The 26361-nt window shown below is 41.4% G+C and overlaps 1 protein-coding gene across 1 annotated transcript in view; it reads left to right on the top strand.

The window, feature by feature from the left end:
- ZBTB10 (zinc finger and BTB domain containing 10) overlaps window positions 1-6401 on the top strand; it is a 37630-nt gene extending 31229 nt beyond the window's left edge. The window contains 3 exon segments of the mRNA XM_062188317.1: window positions 664-840; window positions 1030-1202; window positions 1459-6401. Of these exon segments, the coding sequence (XP_062044301.1) occupies window positions 664-840; window positions 1030-1202; window positions 1459-1764 (656 nt within the window). The 3' untranslated portion in view covers window positions 1765-6401.
- The last annotated feature ends 19960 nt before the right edge of the window (window positions 6402-26361 follow it).

Raw genomic sequence — 26361 nt, 5'->3', positions numbered from 1 at the left:
TTCCTTCTCTCTCTGTGTAACTCTGACTTTCAAATACATAATAAAATCTTTAAAAGAAAAAAGAGTGCTGTCTTGAATATGTTGTGAAATGTCACATTTTAAAAAGTTCGTTTATTTTGACCTCCACAATTAAATAATCATAAAAGGCAGAGTGACACAGAGAGGGAGAGATAGAGACCTTCCATCTGCTGGTTCACTTCCCAGAGGCCTGCAGTAGTCAGGGCGGAGCAGGTCAAAGCCAGAAGCCTTGCACCCCATCTGCCTCTTCCATATGGGTTCCAGGGGCCCCAGCACTCGAACCATCATTTGCTGCCTCCCAGGGTGCATTAGCAAGAAGCTGGGTTGGAAGCAGAGTAGCTAGGACTTCAACCAGCACTCTAGTATGGGATGTGAGTGTCCCAAACTGGCAGTTGAACTGATGCTCCACACCACTCACTGCTATCATTATTGATTTCTTAACTGAATTTTTTTTCCTATGGTTGAATCATTCTTTAAACTTTTTTAATTGTGATAATAAAGTATGGAGACACCTTAGTTATAGATTAGAATGTAGCGTTTTTATTTAGTTAGAACGTTCCGATATAATGCTTAGAGGATATACATGTGTATTTTCTGACTTTATTACCATCATTACTTTAAAAAATCATTTTTTTATTGCATTAGGTACTTCCCATGACTTCAAGTATGGTTTGATGCCTGGTCCCTCAAATGATTTCAAATATGGATTGATACCAGGTACTTCAAATGATTTCAAGTATGGATTGATACCAGGTGCTGCAAACGATTTCAAATATGGATTATTGCCAGAATCTTGGCCAAAACAAGAAACTTGGGAAAATGGCAAGTATTAGTCAACTAAACAAAATCAGAATTCTTAAATAATTTTAACAACTAAAAGATTACATATTTCAGAGATTAATGGTAACCCTAAATCAATTGCTAGTCTCAGATATAGATGTTTACAGTAGCAAATTTTTTGTGTAAAGTATAATAAATGCTTTTTGTATTTTTTTTCTGTAATTCTCAAAGGTGAATCATCTCTAATCATGAACAAGTTAAAATGCCCTCATTGTAGCTATGTAGCCAAATACAGACGAACACTAAAAAGGCACTTGCTCATTCATACGGGAGTGAGATCATTTAGCTGTGATATTTGTGGAAAGCTGTTTACTCGGAGAGAGCATGTAAAAAGACATTCCCTGGTAAGTAACTTTAAATACGATCTGAGCTTTGAGGTAATGTATGTCAATGAAGTTTAAAAGGCATTTTAGCAGTTACTTACAAATTTAAGGAATATTGATTCTTAAATCTCTTTAAACCAAGAATGTATTTTATGAACTGATAATGAGTTTTCAGAAAAACAGCAGTAAATTCATTATTAAATGTCTTGTTGGAGTGATTCAGATGCATTCTGTTATCTATACCATTCTTATTGGATTCTCCCCCCTCTTCATTTAGGTGCATAAAAAGGATAAAAAGTACAAATGTATGGTGTGTAAGAAGATCTTCATGTTAGCAGCCAGTGTTGGAATAAGACATGGTTCTCGGCGCTATGGTGTTTGTGTAGACTGTGCAGATAAATCACAACCAGGAGGGCAAGAAGGTGTAGATCAGGGACAGGATACAGAATTCCCTCGGGATGAAGAATATGAAGAGAACGAAGTGGGAGAAGCTGATGAAGAGTTGGGTGATGATGGCGAAGATCAGAACGATCCGTCTCGATGGGATGAATCAGGAGATGTTTGTATGTCTCTAGATGATTAACTGACCTACTATACTCCTCAAGGATGCTGCATTTGGACATAATATGAATCGACAATTTGGATTGTTGAACTTGAAGGCTTGCAAAATATGGTACATGCTGGATGAGGTAGTTACATTGCTGTGAAAACTGTAGGGTCAAAGCCTTATAGCAAAAAAAAAAAAAACTTTTTTTTTTTAAATATTTGCACAGGACTGTACAGCAGACAACCATGTGGTTGGATTACATGGAGTCCCCACATATTCAGTCAGTTATCAAAGTAAAATATTTTTTATTTATAGGATATACAGTAGCTATTTGGGTCCTTTGAAAATATTACCTGTCCTTATAGAGCTTACATTCATGTGCTACTTCAACATGAATGCAGAAAATCCATTTAGGAAGTACAGTGACAGTGACCCAATCAGTCTGTCCATCAAACCACTCAGGCTAGTTTGTACTAGTAGAGTTTTGTTTCTATTTTTATTTTTATTAATTTTATTTTTTTTAATACAGATTTTCAGTGAGGGGCTTTTTCAACCCCATTGGTTCTATTTTCTTGTACTTTACATTTTAATTTGCTCCATAACTTAAACCAAGTCTCTTCTTCGGTATTATTTCTCAATTTTGTGCTGATGGGCATGTTTATAAGAACTGGAGAGGTAATTTATTGGAATGAACTAACTGACTTCCCCCATCCCCTTTTTCCTTTTTGACATGAATTTTACTACTTCACAAATGAAGAGAATGATGTTGCGAAGTTACCTTGGCGAAGCTGACAAATACCACTAAAATGATTATGATTTAGAAATACCTTTCTCCTGCTGCTCTAATCTGATAAATGGTTACTACATGACGTTTTCTGCCATGATATTTGGTTTTGGGTATCTGTTACTTTGGCACTATTCTTGTTTGCCTCTTTATTTTTGCCAGTGTACTATACCTCAGACTTACTGCAAAGACAGAAATCTAATTGAAAGAAAAGTGATAGAAATAATAAGTAAAATGATTTGTTTTGTAATTTATCCTCCATGTCCAGTTTGGTTAGCTTGTTATGCAATATAAGTGAAATATCAGGTTTTTATTCCTGTGCCCTTTTTATCATTAAAATTAACACAAAACGTGCATTCTCTTGTTTCATATTTACCGGGATATTCAGTGTTTCAAAATTATGATTGATAAAGTTAATTTATTTTTCTATTCCTTAAAGTCAGTGTCATCTTTATAGTTTTGTTTTCACCATGAATCAGCAGTCTACAAGAATATTAAAAAATAGCAAGAGGCTTTATTATTCTATTAACTAAATTCAGGGTACAAAGAGTGATGCATTAAATTGAATTTGTTAGAGATTTATTAGCCTGGTGGCAAATGAATTAGCCGATCCACGGAACTCTCAGCAACATTTCATGTATTAATGTGCACAACATTTATCAGGAGCATATTATATACATTTTAAGATTGAGGAACATCATGTTTTCAGTTTTCTTTTAAATAAAAATGGAATATATTTTCCTATTTTATATCAGGTAACTAAATTATACTAGTTGTGTGGGAAAAATTGCAAAGATGCTTTGACAGATACAATCCTTTTTGGTGCTCCATCTGATCAAAGTGGAAAAGTTGATGCTTTTTAAGAGACAGGCTTTATCATTGTCTCAGATTTCAGTAGAAATGGCTTAATGTTAGACAATGATGTTTCTGCTTGGATAGATGATCAAAGATAATTTACAGTTACATGGTTAGATGCAGTTTTTTGTCATCTGAACTTTCTTGTAGTTTCTACATAACTGTAAACCTGACAGATAAGTAGTTTTGGTTTGACTTTTGTTTAAAACTTAAGAGTTCATCTTATTCTCAGTGTTCTAGACAAATGAGTAAAATGTAATTCTGGTGAGGTCCAAAGTAGAAATTAGTTGGGCAAAAGATACTATGAATGAAAAAGTATTTTAAACGTAAAATGTTCTGCTTTGTGAATATGTAAGTATAGCATAAAGATTTCTTTCATCCCATTTATCCCCTTCCTTTAAAATAAACCATAGTTTACAATTGGTAGATCTGTCTATATATAAATATATATTAAAGAGCAAAGATATATATCTAAAAAAAATCACCTAAATCTGCTTTATTAGGCTATAGTTCACTTATTGCATAGAAACTGGACTTGGCTTTACATTCTTAATGTACTTTTACTTTTCCTGAAGATATGAATTTATTCTCTTGAAACTGAATTTTCTTTTATGACTTAAATCATTTATGTATATCTGGTAAATTATGACCAAATTTTTGTTAGAGTTTGCATACAGTAAATTGAAATACACTCTTGGTACACTACAGGATTGTTGTGCTTTTGTTTTGGCTTTAGTTGGAAGCAAGGTTTGATGTAGATGGCTTGTTACTGTTAATTTAAAGTATTCTATAATTGTCCATTACCTTTAATGTTGTGTTGTGACAGATTTGGCTATATTTTTAGTCAACTGAAATATGCTACTTTAAAAGTTTGTTTTTAGGTAATCCAAAGGAAAAATGTTTATACTCTTGAATATATTAGCCTCAGCCTATATAAAAATTTCTTTGAAGTAAACATTTTACCAGAAACAGAATCAACAGATTTTTCTACTTGCTGACTGCCTAACTTATTTTGTTTCATGATCTCAAGGGACTGCCTTTTCCCTTCTAGATCTTTTGTAAAAAATAGTTTTAGTACTAAGGTATACTACTGGACGTTTCTATTTTTTTAAGTATATTCTTTTTCTGACTTACAGTACAACAATTTCAGGAAGTTGATAGATACTAAGAACTTATGATTGGTCTCAGAGATGACAATGGAATACTCATAATTTTGTCTGGGACTCTGGTGAAATTATGTGTAAAACAGTTGGTGAAATTTTCTCCTGTAATTTATATTTTAAATGAAAATATTTTAGAGCTTTTAATTTTAATGATGGGGAAGAGTATAAACTGTTTCTTTCATATTTACTCTAGTAACAGACCCTCTCATAAGTCTCATAAGATCATGTACTATTAGGATTCTCAGACAGTTACTTCCATGTGGTCCCCTCTTTGTCATAGTTCTTGGTCTTCATTTTCCTTATTTATTAGATGTTACGCTAAATTTAGCACCTTATCAATTAGAGTTTATGAAACATTACAGGAAGGGGAAACTGGACAGTAGTAGCGTGTAGCTTTCAAATTTGGGGGGAAAAAAAAAAACCTTAGCTGGTTTAAGTAGAACCATCCTGATGGAGTGAGCCAAATAAGTTAATTCAAAAACATGGTTAGAACACTGGTACTTGTTAGATGTATAATACATCCGAGTTGTTCAATGGACATGAACCAAGAGGAAATGAAAAAGGAGAGCAGAAATGAGGGTGAAAATAGAAAATGAAAGGATCAGGACTTATAAATGTACATTGAAACAATATAAAAAGCCTGAAGATGACTGGAGTAGTGTAATATGGGGGAAAGTGTTGAAAAATAGGTTTTTAAATGACTTAAAATATAAAACTTAAATAAGCTTTATTTATATTTTTAGAGTTTTTCTGAATACAGCATGGAGGGTTTAGATTCATTTTTCTGAATATGATCCCCAAAGCTAATTTTTTGAGTGCCACATTTGCCATTGTGCAATTTATATTATTTAATCCCTTACAAGGTAGGTGCTATTATCTCTATTTTATAGAAGAAAGGCTCAGAGAACTTCAGAAACTTGCCTGATTTAAAGCAGCTATGATACAGAGCTGGGGCTTGACCAGATCTGATTCTGAAGCCCATGCTCTTTCTAGGTAGCTGTAATGCTGCCTCATTGAACAACTTTTTTGTAGAATTTCAGCTCTTTACAGGAGTCTCTCTATGGAGATTTGTATTTCCCTATGTAACAGCTATGTTAGGAATTCTGTGTCGTCTTCCCCCCACCACCCAATACCCTTGCAACTCTATCCTGATAAAACAGTTTGTTTTGTCACTTTGATCATAAGAAGACACACGACCTCAGTGTAGCACATGCTGTTAATGGGCTGTGGCATTTTCATTTTTAAAAGGATGGTTTTTATCTGAATAACTAGCTATAAGCCCCAGTTTTTGTGCTGTTCAGTCACCCAGATCCTTAAACTTAACTATGGTACATAATATACTCACTTAAAAAAACTAACCACCAATGTGTTTTCTTAGTTACTTTAGGATTTTAATTTAAAGTTTTTTGTTTCTGGTTTTTTGTTTGTTTTTTTTTTTTTTTTCCTTTGCTGTATCCCTGCTTTTAAGTGAAGTTGAATGATTCTAGGTAGTTTAAAATGTTTTAGGGATAAGCACACTTTAAAAAATGTTTTCTAGCCCTGAATTCTATGACATTGGGTACTTCACACTTGGAGTACACTTGCTATTGAGAACAAAATTGTGGATTGAGAAGGAGAGGGGTGGTTGAGGCCATTATGAAATGGGAGAATCAGCATTTTAAACACTGTAAACATTAAAACACTTTTCTTCTGCCTGCTGTTTGTAAAAGCTCTTTGGGAAGATCTTTTACGAAGACCAATTTTTTTTAATGTAATTTACCTACCTAATATTAAGTGTCCTAAGACATGTATGTAAACTTCCAAAACTGTTTTGTCTGTGTATTTAGAAAATACACAAGAATCTTTATCAAACCTAAAAATATAAACTTGTGAGCACTAAACTGCTTCTGGCTTTGTGAATTTTATTGACTCTGACATTTAATTCAGATTTCTTTGTGAGTATAATTTTTGGCAGTTGGGATGGGGGGAATATCTTTGTAAACTGGTTTAATGTAAAATTCAGATATCACTGTGCTTTAGATTTCCAAGTTTGAATTGTAGAATATTGTGGGGGTTTTTTGTTTCTTTGTGTAAAAATGTGTGCATAAATGACTCAGACTACCTCCTGCACTCCCTGGAGAGCTGCTTGAAGTAAGAGCAGTGATTTATAATCAATATCTCTACAGGGTTTACAAAGCATTTTTCAAAACCTATATTTACACTTGTGCATAGTCTTGGAGAAATGGGTGAAAGACAGATAAATTGCTTTGTCCCATTTTTAATGTACATTGGACATAGATTACAATTAGTAATAGAAATTTTAAGTCTCTGAAATTAATATAGAGAAAACAACAAGTAGTTTTTTAGGTGTTTTTTTTAAGCTCAGAATAGAATAAAGGAAATCATAAAACAGCCAGATACTCATATTTTGCTAATAAAATGTGGTTTACTTTATCTCTTTAAACATGTAAAGAACTATCATGGCACAATTAAGATATGTTTCATGTATAATAGAATGGTAATAATTGGAAATAATCAAGTTCAAAAAAGTTTTAGTTATTCAAAGATGAAATGGGGTTGCTTCAAAGGAAAAGTATTCTACCACTGGAGATGTTACAGAGCACAAGAGATAAATGGACAACCACTTTGACTCAAGTTTGACAATAAGAATTATAATCTTCCAAATATAATTAGGTATGTATTAGAATCTTAGTGAAAGGTATACAAGACTGTCTCCTCAGCAAATGTTCCAGCAGCTCATGAGAGAACAATACATAAAATCGTTTCAAAGTAATTCTGTAATTGCCTAGATTGAAAGAGACCTTCAGAGATTTATCTAGTGAACAATAATAATCTAGGAAAGTTACAGCATTAACTTTTCATTCAATTTTAGGGTCCAGGAATCTTAAGCTTCCATTTTCATATTTTTCCTGCCTCAAGACTCAATAAATACATACTTTCCTCTAAAGTTTGAAACTAGCAGACTCCAAAGTGTACTCAAATACAGTGTTTGACATGCTATCTATGCCGAAAAGCATTTAGTGAACAAATGACGAAACTTTTTCCTGTTATGTAATAGCTATCAAGCCAGTTTCATCCAGAGTGTTTTCTGTTGCCAAGCATGTAGTACATGAGGGTCACACGGAGCCTTTGAGGACTCAAGATTTATTTGAAAGGCAGAAATACAGAGAGACTAAGAACTTTGACTTGCTGGTTCACTCCCCAAATGGCTGCAACAGTTGGAGCTGGGTCGATCCAGAGCCAGGAGCTTCTTCCAGGTCTCCCACATGAATGTAGGGGCCTTCCAGTCCACTGCTTTCCAGATACATTAACGGAGCTGGAGGGTCTGTTTTGTGACATAGCAGGTAAAGCCACTGCCTGCAGTGCCAACATCCCATATGGGCACCAGGTCGAGTCCCGGCTGGGCTGCTCCACTTCCAATCCAGCTCTGCTATGGCCTGGGAAAGTAGTGAAAGATGACCCAAAGGGCCCCCTGCACCCCCATGGGAGACCCAGAAGAAGCTCCTGGCTTCAGATTGGCACAGTTCCGGCTGTTGTGGCCATCTGAGGAGTGAACTAGTGGATAGAAAACCCTCTCTGCCTCTGCCTCTCTAACTCTGCCTTTCAAACCAATAAATCTTTATAGTTTTCCTTTTTTAAAAAAAGTATTTATCATTAAAAAAAAAAAAAACGGAATTGGGAGGGAAGTGGAACAGCTAGGACTCAAAACCAGCCCCACATGGGACATGGACACTGTAGATGGAACTTAACCTACGTCACAGCACCAGCCCCTGGGGTCTTTCTCACAGTGCCTACTCAGAGATGACGATGCACGTGATGTCCAGTCCTACCTTTAACAAATACTCCTGTAGAGAACTCGATACTAGTCTTTTGGGTCACCACTTCCCCCTGCAAAGCAATTTCCGTGACTCAGAAGACCTGGTGAGAAAGATCAGTCATTTGCTGCAGAATTTTTTTTTCTTTTTTAATGATGCTGGCTGGGCCAGTGATGTGGTATAGAAGGTTAAGCCTCCGCCTGCAGTGCTGGCATCCCCTATGGGCAGTGGTTCAAGTCCCAGGCTCCATTTCCAATCCAGCTCTCTGTTATGGCCTGAGACAGCATTACAAGATGGCCTGAGTGCTTGGGCCCCTGCATCCATTTGGGAGTGCCAGAGGAAGCTCCTGGCTTCAACCTGGCCCAGCCCCGGCTGTTACAGCCATTTGGAGAGTGAACCAGTGGATGGAAGATTCTTCCTCCCTTTCAAATAAGTAAATAATTCTTAAAGAAATATCCATCTGGATGAGTAACTTAGAGAATATGAATATGAAGTAGTTCATTGTGGACTGTTTAAAATTAGACCAGCATCGCTTCCACTACAGACTTACCGTATCAGTCAGTGTGTACGTATGAGGAGCTAATAAGAAAGCCCTGTTTGAATTTTGCTGTAGTCCAACAATGGAGAGTTTGGATCAGAATGTTTTGGTTGCCAATATAATTTTTGTAAAGAAGCAAATTCGCTGTCGGCCATCTAGATTTTGCCCTATGAAAGGCGTATTTGTATTCATACGAAAGGTACTGTGAAGTTCAGTACCTCCATGTAACTTCCCTGTTGCTGGCTCAGATTCTGTAGCAAACTGAGATGATGCTATTTACGTAGACGGGCAATTCCCCCAAAGCAGGCTTTTCCTTGCTCAAGTTTCCCAAATATACTTGGCCCTCCGAATCTTTGGGTCCAACACTTGTGGATTCAACCAACTGTAAGTAAAAAATATTTAGAGAAAGAAAAAAGTTGGCAGTTTTTTTTTTTTTTCTTGTGATTCCCTGAAAACAAAACGGTCTGACCACTACATAACATAACGTGCTGGCTGTAAATAGTGAAATAGAAGGCTTGAAAAAATAGGGGTCATATAACCCTTAATGATGGGGACACATACTGAGATTTGTTAAGTGATTTTGTTGTGAGGACATCACAAAGTACTTAACATAAGCTAAGGATGACATTGCAAGGTGACAGGATGTTAACTGGGCCGTTCTAAGCAGTGGGTGGTGGAACAGTGTCTCAGGGCACATGACTGTCTAGGGAGAGTGTGCCTAGGCTGGATGCAAACTCCACACCATTTTTTTTTTTTTTTAAGATTTTATTTATTTGAAAGTTACAGAGAGCGGTAGAGACAGAGAGGTCTTCCATCTGCTGGTTCACTCTCCAGATGGCTGCAACGGCCGGAGCTGTGCCAATCCGAAACTAGGAGCTTCTTCCAGGTCTCCCACGCGGGTGCAGGGGCCCAAGGGCTAGGGCCATCTTCTGCTGTCCCAGGCCATAGCAGAGAGCTGGATTGGAAGAGGAGCAGCCAGGACTAGAATTGGCGCCCATATGGGATGCCAGCCAGGACTTTAACCTGCTGTGCCACAGTGCCGGCCCACTCTACACCATTTTATAAAGGGTTTGAGGATTTTCTCCTCTGGGGGCCTGGAGAGGATCCTGGGACCAAACTCCTGTGCAGCCTATGAGATGACTGGTTGTCACCTGCATCATTAATTCCAAAGAACAGCAAATGTAGGACTTGACTCCTTTACCAAGAGCACCATTTATGTCCAAATCCTCACTTAGAGCAAAGAAAATCTGATGTCTTAAATTGGGCTCCTTTTAAGATTTTGTTATTTGGTAGACTTTAAGATGTCTATGAAAATCTTATGTTAGGGTGAAGGCAGTGGTTTGGAGCCAACTATCATTCTCTTTGGAAGACGGCTGACTGGCACACTGGTCTATACTAGCTGGTCCTTTTCTGTTAACTACTAGTGTCTCAGCACACCCAAATGCGAGCTCCTATTTCAGTCTAGGGACTGCTTTCCTCTCTGGTCATGGGTGTATTCAAAGATACCCACTGAATACTCTTGTATGAAGATGCTAGGACCCCGATGGATAATGAGAGCATAGTGTACAAGTGTGAACTCTCAGTTTTTACTGTACTGCAAGTCATTAGGATAGAAAATATGTCAAATTAGGAAAGTAGGAACCTTCTCGGGGTGGGCGTTTGGAGCAGTTACAACACCTCTCGAGACTCCCACATCAGAGTGCCCAGGTTTAAGTCCCAGCTCTGCTTCTGATCCCAGCTTTCTGCTAATGCCTCCCCTGAGAGGCAGCAGGTGAAGAGTCCAGTAGATGAGTGAGAGACTTGGAATGAGTACCTGGCTCCTGGCTTCACCCTGGTTCAGCCTTGGTTGTTGTGGGCATTTAGAGTGAACTGGCGATGGGAGATTCCCCACCTCCTCTTAGCTTTTCAAATAATTTTTTAAAAGTGGACTTCAAAAAGGATCTTCATTTCAGCTAATATAAAAATCAGAGATGAAAAAAAATAAAAAATAAAAATCAGAGATGGGTGGGAGGGATGGACTTGCAGGATGAATGCTAATAGAAAATACGCAGTTTAAGCTAAGACAATGCATGCACACAGCACTGAAGTTTCCTTCAACATAGGAAAAGGAGAAAGAAGACTCCACCTTCAAAATGTGTCTTATTAAAGCCTTCTGGGGAAAAGGAGGGTTACCCATTAATTATGGCCTGGACAGGAGTAGCCAATTATTAATACTAGTTTTTTCCTGGAAGAGGAATACTTTGTTTTCTAGGTGCCTGCCGTTTGTCAGGTATTTTCAACCAGTCTGTAGGAGAAAATCTCTTAGAAGGCTCAATAAGTACTCAGGGAAGCTGACTCCATTATAGAGCCCTCCTACTATCTGAGGGGCCTCCATGATGAAGTGGCTTTGACCTAATCCAGTAAAGCAAGCAGTTTGTGGACACTGTAGGCACCAAAGGTTCGTGCTCATGCTACAAGTTTTTTGCCTTTTTTTTTAATTTTTTTATTTTTATTTTTTTTTATTTTTGACAGGCAGAGTGGACAGTGAGAGAGAGAGACAGAGAGAAGGGTCTTCCTTTTGCCGTTGGTTCACCCTCCAATGGCCGCCGCGGTAGGCGCGCTGCGGCCAGCGCACCGCACTGATCCGATGGCAGGAGCCATGTGCTTCTCCTGGTCTCCCATGGGGTGCAGGGCCCAAGGACTTGGGCCATCCTCCACTGCCTTCCCAGGCCATAGCAGAGAGCTGGCCTGGAAGAGGGGCAACCGGGATAGAATCCGGCGCCCCGACCGGGACTAGAACCTGGTGTGCCGGCGCCGCAAGGCGGAGGATTAGCCTAGTGAGCCGCAGCGCCGGCCCTTTTTTTTTTTTTTTTTTTTTTAAGATTTATTTTTATTTATTTGAAAGGCAGAGTTACAGAGAGAGAGGTAGACACAAGAAAGAGAGTGAGCTTCCATCCACTGGTTCACTCCCTAAATGGCTGTAACAGCCAGAGCTGAGCTGATCTGGGGCCAGGAGCAGGAGCTTCTCCTGGTCTCCCCTGTGGGTACAGGGGCCCAAGGACTTGGGTCATCCTCTGCTGCTTTTCCAGGAGCATTAACAGGGAGCTGGATCAGAAGTGGAGCAGCCAGGACTTGAACTGGCGCCCATATGGCATGCCAGTGCTGCAAGCCAGGGATTTAACCCGCTGTGCCACAGCACTGCCCCACCCCACCCCCTTTTTTTGGTGTGAGTGTGGAAAAAGCATCACCTCAAGATGAAACCACAAGCTCTGTTTTCAGGTTGTTCTCCAGGAAAGCGAAGTATCTTTATTCGATTTTGGTGTGTGCTTTAAAAAAAAATATTTTTTGTAATTTATTTGTCTGGGAGACAGCAAGAGCCCCATCTCTGGTTCCTTCCCCTAGATGCCTTCAATGGCTAGGATTGGGCAATGCCAACAATGGAAGCCATGAGCTCAGTGCAGGAGGGGGAGAGTGACCCAATCACTTGTGCCGTCATCTTTTGCCTCCACATGACCAAGCAGTGAGTGAGGAGCCAGAGCCAGCTGTTGAACCCAGGTACTTAGATATGGGAAGCATAAGTATTAACTGCTAGGGGAGGCACCTGCATCGGATGTGCACCATATATATATATATATATATATATATATATATATATATAAAGGATAACATTTATAGCCTGGGGGCTGGTGCTGTGGCACATCAGGTTAATGCCCTGGCCAGCAGTGCCGGCATCCCACATGGGCACCAGTTCGAGACCCAGCTGCTCCACTTCTGATCCAGCTCTCTGCTATGGCAGGGGAAAGCAGTAGAAGATGGCCCAAGTCCTAGGGCCCCTGCACCTGTGTGGGAAACCCGGAAGAAGCTCCTGGCTCCTGGCTTCAGATCAGCGCAGCTCTGGCCATTGCAGCCATCTGGGGAGTGAACCAACAGATGGAAGACCACTCTCTCTCTTTCTCCCTCCTCTCTCTCCCTCCTCTCTCTCTCTCTCTCCTCTCTGCCTCTCCTCTCTCTGTGTAACTCCGACTTTCAAATAAATAAATAAATCTTTAAAAAAAAAATTATAGCCTGAAAACTAATCTCAATATCAATGTTCAAAATTCCACTTGTCTCATTCATTGCTGTGGGTGTGGGGGATATTTTGCTTTTTAGTCAGGATTCTGATGTAGGAAAGAAGTAGCAAACTTCTATAAGAGGCCAGATAATCCTTTTTGTGGTCCAGAAGGTCTCCACCCCATCTACTCAACCCTGCAGATATTACACCAAAGCAGCCATGGATGATATGGCTGTGTTCTGATGTTGATTTACAAAATCGGGCAGCAAGCCACGGTTTGCTGCCTTCTGTCCCCTAACCTTCGTCCATGTAATCCATACATTGAAAAATGATGTGTCTTCTTAATGGATTCAAATCTGGAATAGCCAAGAGACTGACCTTGGTGGCAACATTTTAGTTGAGAAAGAGAATCTTACCGTCTCAGCTCTGACGCTAGTAAAACCTTACTAGGACCTGGATCGAGTTCTCGGCTTCCACCTTCTGCACATCCTAACCCTTGCCAGCATGTGGGGAGTGAACCCATGGATGGTAGTTGTGCTCTGTCTCCCAGTGCCGAAGGTGTCTTCACTGTTCTGATACCCTGCTTCCTATATGAGAAATCAATTTTAAAAATATACTCAGGATCTTTCTAATTGAAACCTTTTTATTGCATACTGCCCTGTTAAAAGATTCTTTTATTTTTGATCAGGTGTCAATTAATTGAATATATAACCTTGACTGTCCATAGCCTTCAGAATGTAAACCACTTGGATGTCATTCATTAATGTCCACATTCAATTAAAAGTGTCAGTGGGCCGGCACCGTGGCTCACTAGGCTAATCCTCCGCCTGTGGCGCCGGTACCCTGGGTTCTAGTCCCGGTTGGGACGCCGGATTCTGTCCCGGTTGCCCCTCTTCCAGGCCAGCTCTCTGCTGTGGCCCTGGAGTGCAGCGGAGGATGGCCCAAGTGCTTGGGCCCTGCACCTGCATGGGAGACCAGGAGGAAGCACCTGGCTCCAGGCTTCAGATCTGCGCTGCGCGCCTGCCGTAGCAGCCATTTAGGGGATGAACCAACAGAAGGAAGACCTTTCTCTCTCTCACTAACTCTGCCTGTCAAAAAATAATAAAAAAAATTTTTTTTAAGTGTCAGTAAATTAAACTTGTCAGGCAACCTTACATGTAGCCTGAAAATGCTAAGTTCGTGAGCCAAAATATGACTTGAACACTTTCCATAAAATCTCTGAAAAAATTCCCAAGATTACAGACTGTTAAACAGAATCACAAATATTCATATCAGCTCTGTGCTGTGAATCCCGTTAGGGTGTTCCGACACTCTTTGTTGCCCTATGTATTGAGCAATCATAGGCTGTCATTAAATACAAGTCAGATGAACTAAGTGCTCAGCACAATGACTATGGTCAGAAAAATTTCTATTTACAGTACAGTTTCCATGTTGATCCAAAATTGTTCTAAGAGTTTCCCCTTAAGGTTAAAATTGGAGCAGGTAGGTCAATTCTAAAGATTTTTTTAAAGTTTTATTGTTGTTCATGTCTAATGAGATACAGTTCTACCTGGAGTGTCAGATATAATTGGAAAGGAAATATGATGGAACTCCGAGAAAAATATAATCACTTAAGAAAACCCCAGGTTGCTATGCGGACATGCCACACTGCTCAGCCCACTGTGATCTAGATCCTATCTTCAATATTTGAGTGGAACTGTCTTGAAAAGGCTACTAGTGACCAATTGCCAAATCCACACCCCATTCTGCAGAATTTGGCATTATTAGTGACTAATTTCCTCTTCATTGCCCTCCTCTTACTTAACCCTGCAAGTGCTGGTGTTCCTTTAGCTCTTTGTGGGGGCACTGGTGGCTAATGCTCTTGCCTTTGGTGACCTTAGTCAATTCCAGTGATCACAGTGGCTTAAACTTGGATAACTTTTGTCCTTGACTCCTTTTCAGAGCTCACAAATATTTGTTTAAATAGCAACAGATATTTTCATTTCATGTACAAAGGAATTTCATTCACAGTCCTAATTTGGGTCACACTTTAGTTTCTATTGGATGTCCTCATTATAAAGTCTTACCATGGGCTGATGAGGCATAGCCAAATCACCTTTAGAAAAAGTAAAACCAGGGCTAGTACTGTGGTGTATCTGATAAAGCCACTGCCTGCAGTGCCGGGTTCCCATATGAGCACCAGTTCGAGTCCTGGCTGCTCCACTTCGGATCCAGCTCTCTGCTATGGCCTGGGAAAGCAGTAGAAGATGGCCCAAGTCCTTGGGCCCCTGAACCTGTGTGGGAGACATGGAAAGTAAAACCTTATTTGAAGATACTTAATGACTGCCAGCCACGTTAACACTTTGCTGAGTTGGGCTCCACCTGACTTCATCATGTTGCCTCAGCATCTATGAAAGTATATCCGGAAGCTTGTGGAAAGGTATATTGTGAGAAAACACAGATTTCAGAAATTTTACACCAAAGTGAACTTATCTTTTAAGTCCACTTTCCATGAATTTTTAAAAAAGATTTATTTATTTGAAAGGCAGAGTTACAGAGAAGCAGAGACAGAGAGAGAGAGGTCTTCCATCTGATGGTTCACTCCCCAAATGGCTGCAATGGCTGGAGCTGCACCCATCTGAAGCCAGGAGCCAGGAGCTTCTTCCGAGGCTCCCACATGGGTGCAGGGGCCCAAGCACCTGGGCCATCCTCCACTGCTTTCCCAAGCCATAGCAGAGAGCTGGATCAGAAGTGGGGTAGCCGGGACTCAAACCGGCACCCGCATGGGAAGCTGGTACTGCAGGAGGCAGCTTTACCCATTACACCACAGTGTTGGCTCCTCCATGAACTTTTTGACATACACTTGTATGTGTCTCTGTTAGCTACAACAGAATACTAGAATCTAAGACCTGAAGGAAGCTTAGGGACACTTTTCTATATGTATTTGATTCCCTAGATGTTCACCAGCAATTCATTACTGCATATGGCAGGTGATACTACCTTGGGGTTCCTCTCTAAGTTCTTCTCTAACCGAATCAAGTGGAAATTTATCTCCTTAAACTTCCAGCAATAATGCTTATGCATTTCCTGAAACCCCAAAGGTGAAGTTTGAGTCTGCCACATAACAGTTAGGGCAACAGTGGAAATTGGAAGAGAGGAAGGAAGGTAACTATATTTGAGACGTGCTTAGGGCCTAAAGAGATGTCCATGGGTGCCTAGGACACAGCCCTCTATTCTCATTTCTGTAATAAAATGTGAGAAATCTGTGCTACTTTCTTTTTAGATTTTATTTCTTTATTTGAGAGGCAGAGTTATAGACAGAGGAATAGACAGAGAGGGACAGCAGAGTAAACCATCTGCTGGTTTACTCCCCAGATGGCTGCAATGACCACAGCTGAGCCAATCTGAAGCCAGGAGCCAGGAGCTTCTTCAGGTCTCCCACGTGGGTGCCGGGGCGCAAGCACTTGAACCATCTTCCACTGCTTTCCTAGGCCTAGCAGAGAGCTGGATTGGAAGTAGAGCAGCCAGGACTAGAACCGGTGTCCATATGGGATGCCGGGTCTGCAATGAAGGCTTAGCCTATTATGCCACAATGCCGGCCCTCCCAGTTCAATATTTTATTATTAATTTTAAGACTAAGAATTGAATATTTACCATGAAAAGAAATCAGTGCCCATAAGGGATTTTAAAGAAAAACATCTATAATAAATTCTTGTAAAACAGAATATTAATTTGTTGACATTGATATAACACTTATCTTGGACAAGTGAGTTTAATTCTATGATTAGATTAAGTTTTCAATTTGATGTCAGCATTTAAATATTGCTTTATCCCAGGGCTTTCTAGAACTTCATAATGATTAGCTTAATGCAGAATTATTTTAACATTTACAAATTTAATAATTCAATTTCTTTTAGAAAATGTATTGCAAGGAAGATGAGAGGTATTTTTTCTTTAATTGAATTTCAATTCATATTCTAAAGGAAATGAGAAATATTTTAATTTTTATTATTAAAATGTTATAAAGTTTCTAGTCTCTTGGGTGCAAGTCATTCCTCCTGTTAAGAAGCAGGATAGATTCAGCACCTGGGTGTCACAGAACGTGACCGGGCCCCGTGACCACCGCCAGCTGTTCAGGAGCTCTTTGCTGCCCGGGTTTTTGGCCTTTCCTGTGTTCCACTTCCTGGCCGCCACGTTTTCAGAAATCTGTACTGGTAATAAAATGGTGGCGTCTTATCGGGGCACCATCTCGAGCCCCGGGTGCCACCTTGGGCTCTGGCCCAGCTGCCACCTTGTGCGATGGGCTGGGCCTCTCCAGGACCCAGCCTGGCCTTCCAGGGGTCAGCTGACCAAATGGCCCAACCACGGCAGCAACCCCACCCCCACCCTGATGGGATTCGCTGCTCCCACTTCTACCTCTGCGAAGCTATGATGAGGCCTGTTTTCTCTGCCCTCTGCCTCCAGCCTGTCGGGTTCCCGCCACCCGACAATAACCTTTTCCCTTATTCCAGTGTTGGGTGTGTTTTGGGTGGCCTCCCCTGCTCTGGGGCGCAGGTGTGTCTTCGCATGTGTGTTGTACGTCTTGTTCAAGCAGTGTTTTCGTACGTGAATTCGCGGGACCCTACATGAGCCCTCGGGTGGCAGCTCTCACGCCTTGGTCTCCGTTCTGTCTCGCGTTTACTCACAACATCCGGGGGACAGCCTCGCTCTGTGAGTTTCTCCAGAATTGAAGACCTTTGTGGCCTTTGCTGTCCGTGCCTGTAGATGTTCTGGGCAGAGAGTGACTTTTTTATGCTCTGTGAATTAAAATGGAAGCAACTTCAATGCAAAGATCCAATTTAAAAAGTCTCATCCTAGCTTTTCACTTCCTGTGTTCTGTGTCCTCAGGCTTCTAAAGCTTACTTTACTCCACGGATAGAAGCCCAAGTCCTGCCTCTTACAAGGTAGTATCACAGCAGCTAAGGTGCCACTTGGGACACCTGCAGCCCACAGTGGAGTTCCAGGGCTCCAGTCCTGACTCCTGGAGGCAGCAGGTGCTGGCTCGGGTACCTTGGTCCCTGCCACCACCTGGGAGACCTGGATTAAGTTCCTGGGCTCCTAGCTTTGGGCAGGCCCAGCCCTTGGTGTTGTGGGCATTTGGAGAGTGAATCAGTGGGTAGACAAATTTCCCTCTGCTTCTAATTAAGAAAAGTTAAAATTTAAAAAATAAAATAAAAATATGAAATGGTAACTACAAAAATTACATTAAAAAAGCTTTTGATTAAAGGCGATGAATTGTTGGCTTTCCCTCTACCCACTGTTTAACGAGTGACTTTAAATTTTGTGTTTGTTCCTTTCTGTAGCAGCAGGTGGGTTCTGTAACTCAAACTGTTACATTCCAGCTAGAGTGAAAACCAGGGAGCCAGTTGGGAAGGTGTTCCTGCCGGGGGAGTGCTGGCCTCCGCGTGTCACCGAGCCTGCAGCCAGAACGCGGGGGAGCCTGCGTGGTTGTGCAGGTGGATCGCAGGCCATGGCTGGTCTCTGATGGGTCAGGTCTCACTCTGAGCCTTGATCATTTCACGCCTGCAGAGAGAAACCTGGCCAGCACGGGACCCACTGCTGCCACGTACGTCTCAGCTGGGAAGAAAGGGGATTTCACCCCGTAAGACTTTTAAGTTTGTTTTCTCCTTTTATGATGGAAAAGCCCAAAAACCTCATTTGTTAATTCTAAGCTTCATACTTTGAAAATGTAGCCCAGGGAGATAGGAAATGCCTATCAAGTGTCAGAGTTTTAGAGTTCTAATAAAATGCTACTGTCAAAAAAAAAAAAAAAAAAGAAGCAGGATAGATTTATATCATGGCTGCTTTATTCCCCCCCCCCCCCCCCGAAGATCTATCTGTTTATTTCAGAGGTAGAGTTATAGACAGAGAGAGCTCTTCCATCCATTGGTTCACTCCCCAAATGGCCTCTCTACAACTGGAGCTAGGTAAATCCAAAGCCAGGAGCCAGGAGCTTCTTCTACTGCTTTCCCAAGCCATAGCAGAGAGCTGGATCGGAAGAGGAACAGCCAGGACTTGAACCAGCTCCCATATGGGATGCTGATCCACAGCCAGGGAGGCACAACCTACTACACTACAGCACCGGCCCCTGCTTTATTCTTTTTATACTTATTTTGAAAAAGATTGTGGGGGCTGGCACTGTAGCATAGTGGGTAAAGGTGGCGCCTGCAGTGCCAGCATCCCATATGGGTGCCGGTTTAAGTTCTGGTTGCTCCACTTCTGATCCAGCTCTCTGTTATGGTCTGGGAAGCAGTGAAAAATGGCCCAAGTCCTTGGGCTTCTGTCCCCTTTGTGGGAGACCCAGAAGAAGCTCCTGGCTCCTGGCTTCGGATTGGCTTAGCTCTGGCTGCTGCAGCCATTTGATGAGTGAAACAGCAGGTGGAAGACACCTCTCTCTCTTTCTATCTCTCTCTCCCTCTGCCTCTCTGTAACTTCTCCTTTCAAATAAATATTTAAAAAAATAAAAATAAACAAAGCCAAGACTTAGGTGAGCTGGAATTCTTACCAGCCCTGCATTGTAACTTTAAAAAAAAAAAAAAGAAAAGAAAAAGTTTGTGAATATAGACCCACTGCGATAACATCACTGAGTCGGGAAAATGGGAACATTGTCCCCATTAGGTAGCAAATTTAAGTCCTAAAAATTATTGAATATTCATTGGCATAATATTTTTCACAATGTTTGAACTTCAAAAGTATGAGTCATGAAATTCAAAAACTATGTCCCCCCAGAACATTTTGTAAGGTGTGTGGCCGGCTGTCTGAAAGCAACACAGACTGCATTGTTCTCCTGAGAGTGAGACACCTAGGACATTTTGCCTGTATAGATGATGAATTTCATTGCGATTTTCAGCAATGCGTGTTTGAGAGGAAAACAGGGTAGGTATAGTTTTTCTCTAAGCATATATCACTTGCTGGTATGATGCCCATTTATCTTATGTTTTTTGTGTAAGCAGTTTCATTTGTAGTGTCATTGTGACTCTACTGTAGATCTCAAAGTGCCCATTGTTAATGCTGACATGTAACATTTTTGCAAGCAGAAAATGAACATATTAGCTGGGTTGCCTCTGTGAAAGTCTGTTTTCTGTGTACATGATGGAAGTAACTTGAAAAGTCAGATTTGAGAATGTTTCCAGTATGTCACAATGCCATTAATATCCTACTTTTTCTTTCTTTCTTTCTTTTTTTTTTTTAAAGATTTTATTTATTTATTTGAGAGGTAGAGTTACAATGAGAGGGATAGACAGAGAGAAAGGTCTTCTGTCCGCTGGTTCACTCCCCAAATGGCCACAACAGTCGGAGCTGCGCTTATCCGAAGCCAGGAGCCAGGTGCTTCCTCCCCAACTCCCTGTAGGTGCAGGGGCCCAAGGATTTGGGCCATCTTTCATTGCCTTCCCAGGCCACAGCAGAGAGCTGGACTGGAAGAAGAGCAGCCAGGACTAGAACTGGTGCCCATATGGGACGCCGGCACCGCAGGCGGAGGATTAACCTAGTGAGCCATGACGCCAGCCCCTCCTACTTTTTCATAATGTCTTTTTTATATTACCTCCCTTATTAACGTCACTCATTGTTGGAGATGATCAATGAGGTAGCAGCAAAGCAGAATCTGACATTCTGTATATCCTAAGACAGAGTCCATCCTTTAACTTTTTAACCACACGCAGTCACAGAAAGTGGAGCTTACTCATACATTAAAGAAAGATCCTGAGAAACTGAAACTAAAGACGAGGTATGATGTAATTGAGCCCCATCATAGTAACTGAAATATATTGAAAGTATTTTTGTGGTGGGGTTAATCATTGGAATGTGGCATGTAGTTAAGGGCTTTATATTTTAGTTCCGGAGAAGAACGCTTTCAAAGGCTTTTAAAAAGTAGTAAGTTACGGCTCGTAAATGTGGTGCCCTCATTCCTGGACTTTGGAGGAAGAAGACCTGAAAGTCTCACAAGGCACAGTGTGCTGAAAACAGTTTTCATGATTTGTAGCAAAAGTTTTCATAATTTGTAGATGTGCTGTAGAAAGGCTTCAGAGTAATCTTGTTTCATATGAACTGGCTTTCCTTGTAAGAGCAGATACATTTGGTGAATAATTTAAAAAATGTTTTTCCTTAATGCATCCAGACCATTTGGTATATTGTGAGGCCACTATTGTTACCTGGTATATTTTTTCTGTTAGAAACCCTTTGTTTTTGCCTTGAGTAAGCAATGTTCTAAATTAATACCTATGCAGCTGTATTCAGCAGTGGCTCATTAGCAAAAGCTATTCAGGTACCCTAAGGCATTTCTCTTTTACAGTCCCTCCTGAAAGAGAAGATGCACTTTGTAGAACAATTTGTAGTAAAGCGCCGTCATTTTGTGTAAGTGGTCTAGTGAACGTGCTTCTGACGTGGGCTTGTTTCAGGGTGAGCACGGTGTTGGAACACTCGGCCCTCGCTGTGTGTATCCCCCAGAGGCCTCTGCCCTCACCCCTCAGCTCCTCTGTCAGCCCCTCGCTCGCCTGGGTCCGATCTTTGGCTTGCTCCTTGGCGTGATTTTTCTGGTTAAATTGTTTTAACGAAATCTAGCCATTTACCCTGCCTGTGTTTCCATTCCTGGAAGTATAAGGCTTCGAAATCCATGCTGTTGCCCTTTTTCCAGTCTGATGTTTTATTATTCATTTTAAGACTAAGAATGGAAGATTTACTACAAAAAATCCATGCCCAGAAAGGGATGTTAAAGAAAAATCCCCCCAAAAGCTAAGGGTCCACCATATCCTCAAGCCAACGCAGAGGGGATTTGAGTCCTACTTACCAAAAATAACCTTAATTCGAACATCCTTCTTCCAAGGTTACTCCTGTAAGTGGACTGAGCCCTTTACTGCCAGGAACAGTTTTTCGCGGTGTATTTTTCTCTGCCTTAAAGTTGGTCATTTTGCCCTGACTGTGACCTTTCTTATTTCAGCCTAACTGGCTAACAAATGCAGAGGAAACCTCCAAAGGGGGGCATTGTTTTCACTTCTAAATAAGCTTCTTCAGGGATTTGTGCTTCGGGTTCCTGGGGGTTCTTTGAAGATGCCTCTCTGGGTGTCAGGGGTGTGGGGTTAGCTGGGGCCCTGGGCCTTTAGTCAAGCCCCAGCCACAGGAGCTTCACTTTTATTTTGTTATGCTTCCAGGGCTCTGTGCTTTAAAAAAAATTTCTTAACCACTGACTTGATTTAAAAACAGTCATGGATGATTGTATTATTAATAACAGTAGTAGTGGTTGTTTCTGTTTATAGGGTGCTTCTTATATTCCCAGACTCTGCTTTAAGTATTTTGAACATTAATCCGTAGTTCTTTAAAAAAATCTAGAAGAGTATGTACTTTATTATCTCTGTTTTGCAAATGAGGAAACTGAGCCTTACTGAGATGAAATAACTTCATCTTCAGTAGTTGAAGGGCCCAGCTACTAAGTGACCGATTTTAGATTCAAATATGGGCGTGCCCACTGATGTTTTAGTTTAAACCAGGAATGGCAAATGCAAGGTTCAGTGTACCCTGCCCCTGCATCCCACACCTGAGACAGATGAAGCTAACAGATGAAAGCAGTATTTTCCTCTAAGCACCAACCCAGCTTAGGATCCTCCACAAGGCGCTATATGGGCAGTCACTCTTAATCTACGGGTGTTGGCATGGAGGCGAGATCTATTCCCCCCACTTCAGGTGAGATATTTGTGACCCCACACTTCTGATCTCTCCCAGCTCTCAAAGTGTTGCCATTTGCTTGTTTTGATATTGGCAACAGAAAAACACCAGACTATCTGATCCCGGATGTAGTTGTTCACCACGAAGTTATTCCATGAACTGAAATTCCACAGTCTGAGCGACTTTGAATGTGAGAGTTTGGTTTCCATATTTATATATTTGCAATTTGGATAAATTTATACATTCATCATGATAAGCACCATACAGTCCTCATCTTCATAGACTTAGCATTTTTCGAAGTCTCTCTTGGAGCGCAAAATGAAATAAAGACCTACATTAATTTATGTGCTGAGACCTGATGTTTCAGATGTGGAGTGGAGGTGGTGAGGAAGAGGGTGGAGAACTTGCACTTGGGGTCACTCAGCCAGTTTCCATCTAGTCGAGAATTTAGTGGTTGGAATAGCCTTCACTGTTTCCACTACCAGCATGCCCTGCCCAGGAATGGCATAGCCACAGGGCTGGGTGAATGCCCAAACATTTAAAAAAAGGAACACACACCCAACCCCCCACTGATTTTTCAACTGCTCTTGCCAAGAGGTAACCAGTAGTTCCTGTGCTGTGCCCATTCTTACCAGGGGAAGCTGGGTGCAATTAAAGTTTTTCCTGTTAGGTGCAAGACTTTCTAAATGACTCATAGTAGTTCCTGCTCAAGACAGGTCAAAGAAGCCCAAGGCTGTATTTAGGAACTTGTCATGAAGTTGGCTGCCAGTTCTAACCAATGTCCCCAATACAGTTATGTATGTATGGAGTGCTAAATATTCGGACAACTCTTGGGTCATTTTTTTGTTGTTGTTCTTGTTGTAAACTGGTATTGCAATCTAGATTTCCTTAAATGGCTGAATATCCCTGCTATGAAATGATTTAATATCCATTCAGGAACACATCATTCTATTGGAATGATCCTCATATGACGCAGTAAGTCCTTGCTCATAAAAATGTTCGACTGTATCTTAAAATGTTCTCCATATGAATAAAAATGTTCTTCTACAAGCTATTTCTGATGTATGCTCTTTTTTTTTTTTTTTTTGAAAGGCAGAGTTAGACAGTGAGAGAGAGACAGAGAGAAAGGTCTTCCTTCCTTTGGTTCACCCCCAAAATGGCCGCCACGGCCGGCACTGCGTCGATCCGAAGCCAGGAGCCAGGTGCCTCCTCCTGGTCTCCCACATGGGTGCAGGGCCCAAGCACTTGGGCCATCCTCCACTGCCTCCCCTGGCTACAGCAGAGAGCTGGACTGGAAGAGGAGAAACCGGGACAGAATCCAGCGCTCCAACCAGGTCTAGAACCCGAGGTGCCGGCGCTACAGGCGGAAGATTAGCTAAGTGAGCCACGGCGCCAGCCTATAAATAAATCTTTTAAAAAAAAGTAACCTGTATTTCCAGCAATATGGAAGTAAATAAAGTATGGTAGATTCTCATAGTAGATACCCGTCTATGATAATATTTCCAAGGAACACTTGGTAATATATCCTATCTGGATATTTTTAAATGTCTGAAACTATAATATGCTTCTAATTTTATATAAAGAATAAATATACCAAATATTTTCCTTCTAATTTTGATTCATTGTTTTTATTATCCTTTACTGTATTTTCAAAATTTCTTTCTTTATATATTTCTTTTTTATTTATTTGAAAGACAGTTACAGAGCGAGGTAGAGCCAGAGAGAGAAAGAGAGAGAGCTCTTCCATTCTGCTGGTTCACTCCCCAAATGACCCCAATGGCCAGGGCTGAGCTGATCCGAAGCTTCTTCCGGGTCTCCCACATGGGTACCCAAGCACTTGGGCCATCTTCTACTGCTTTCCCAGGCCATAGCAGAGAGCTGGATCAGAAGTGGAGAAGCCGGGACTGGAACCAGCGCCCATTTGGGATGTTGGTGCTGCAGCCTGGGGCTTTAACCTGCTGCGCCACAGCTCTGGCCCCCAAAATTTCTTTCAGTAATATTTATTTTGATTAGAAAACTATATGATAAACATTAAGAATGAGTTCATTTCTTAATATTTTAGGAGATAAAATTTTCATTTCACTAACTATAGAAACAGTTTGATTAACTTGTCAGGGTTTTTTTTTCTCATTTGTTTTCTTTCATTTTTTAAAAAATATTTATTTTGTTTATTTGAAAGTCAGAGTTACACAGAGAGAAGAGAGGCAGAGAGAGAGAGAGAGAGAGAGAGGTCTTCCATTCTGCTGGTTCACTCCCCAAATGACCGCAATGGCCAGGGCTGAGCTGATCTGAAGCCAGGAGCCAGGAGCTTCTTCTGGGTCTCCTACATGGTGCAGGGGCCCAAGACTTGGGCCATCTTCTACTGCCTTCCCAGGCCACAGCAGAGAGCTGAACTGGAAGAGGAGCAGCAGGGACTAGAACCAGTGCCCATATGGGATGCCGGCACCGCAGGTGAAGGATTAACCTAGTGCACCACGGCGCCAGTCCCGAGAACTTCATTTCTATCAGAAACACAACCATTCCACTCCTCTCACAGCTGAGCCTGTTCACAGGAAGTTCTGCTGTGTTTCCTAAATGCAGTATTTTCTTTCTTTCCTTGTAAGAATTTCTCATTGCTTTTATACTCTCCATAAGACAAATTTGACTTGATACTGAAGGGGGAGACTTTCCTTTAGTGTCCCTTTGGAAGCCATCTTCCCAAGCTTCTTCTATACTTTTTTTCTGCCTTTTACTCATTTGTACTACTTAAATCTTGCTGTTTTTTTCTTAATGACCTGTCACCCGGGAATTTTGAGAATCAAATACTCTGCTCAATGATACCTCACATAATCATTGGGTCGATCTCGTGTAGTGGGGGTTTAGATCCATTTCACAGGTTTTAAAACTGAGTCAGAGAGGCAAATGACCTGCCCGAGAGCACTCTGCTTGCCAGTACAGAGCTGGAACTTCACGCAGGAGCTGTGAATCCTCACAGGGCGCGAGTGCTCTTGAGCTGGCTAGCCTGCATCCCTTGGGTTAATTTGCTATCCTGAAGAAGTACTGATTTTGCTATTCAATAAAAAGTTCATTAGAGGTTATTTTTAGGTAATTGCAAAGACTTGTCCCTACAATGCCCATATCCTGTCTAAAAACAGATTCTGCATTTACACGTTTCTTTCAATTTTTGTCTGCACTCAGAGCTTCAACGTGTCCTCTGGGTCCAACTACGGTTCTTGGGTTCTAGGAGGCAGCATGGAGGAATGCTGATAAACAAGACAGGGCCGGGCGTTGTGGTTCAGGGGGTTAAGACACTGCTTAAGATGCCTGCGTACCACCTAAGAGTGCTGGAGATGGAGTGTCTTGCCTCTGCTTCCCATCCAGCTTCCTGCCAGTGTGTCTGGCAGACGATGATGGCCTGAGGACTTGGATGCCTAGCACTTACATGGGAGAGCCAGATGGAGTTCCAGGCTTCCGGCTTCTGCCTGGCCCAGCCCTGGCTGTTGTGGGCATTTGGAAAATGAACCAGCAGATAGAAGATATCTCTCTCCCTGTCACTCTGCCTTCCGAATAAATAATTTTTGAAAAGTGAAACAAAAAAACAAGACAAGCCTATGGCTTATATAATGGATTCAGTCCTATTCTACCAGTGTGAGTTAGAGAGGCAGCCCCTGCCTCTTGGCCCTCAGCTGTAAGTGTTGAGGTTGGCAAGGGCAGGAAGAACCACAACCCTGGGCTGTGTCCTCAAGATGGCCTATCTAATGGATACCACGTGGTCTTGGATTCAGGATGTTGTC

This window comes from Lepus europaeus, chromosome 4 (assembly GCF_033115175.1).
Source record: "Lepus europaeus isolate LE1 chromosome 4, mLepTim1.pri, whole genome shotgun sequence".
NCBI lineage: Eukaryota > Metazoa > Chordata > Mammalia > Lagomorpha > Leporidae > Lepus > Lepus europaeus.
This window is presented reverse-complemented; position numbering and strand designations above follow the sequence as displayed.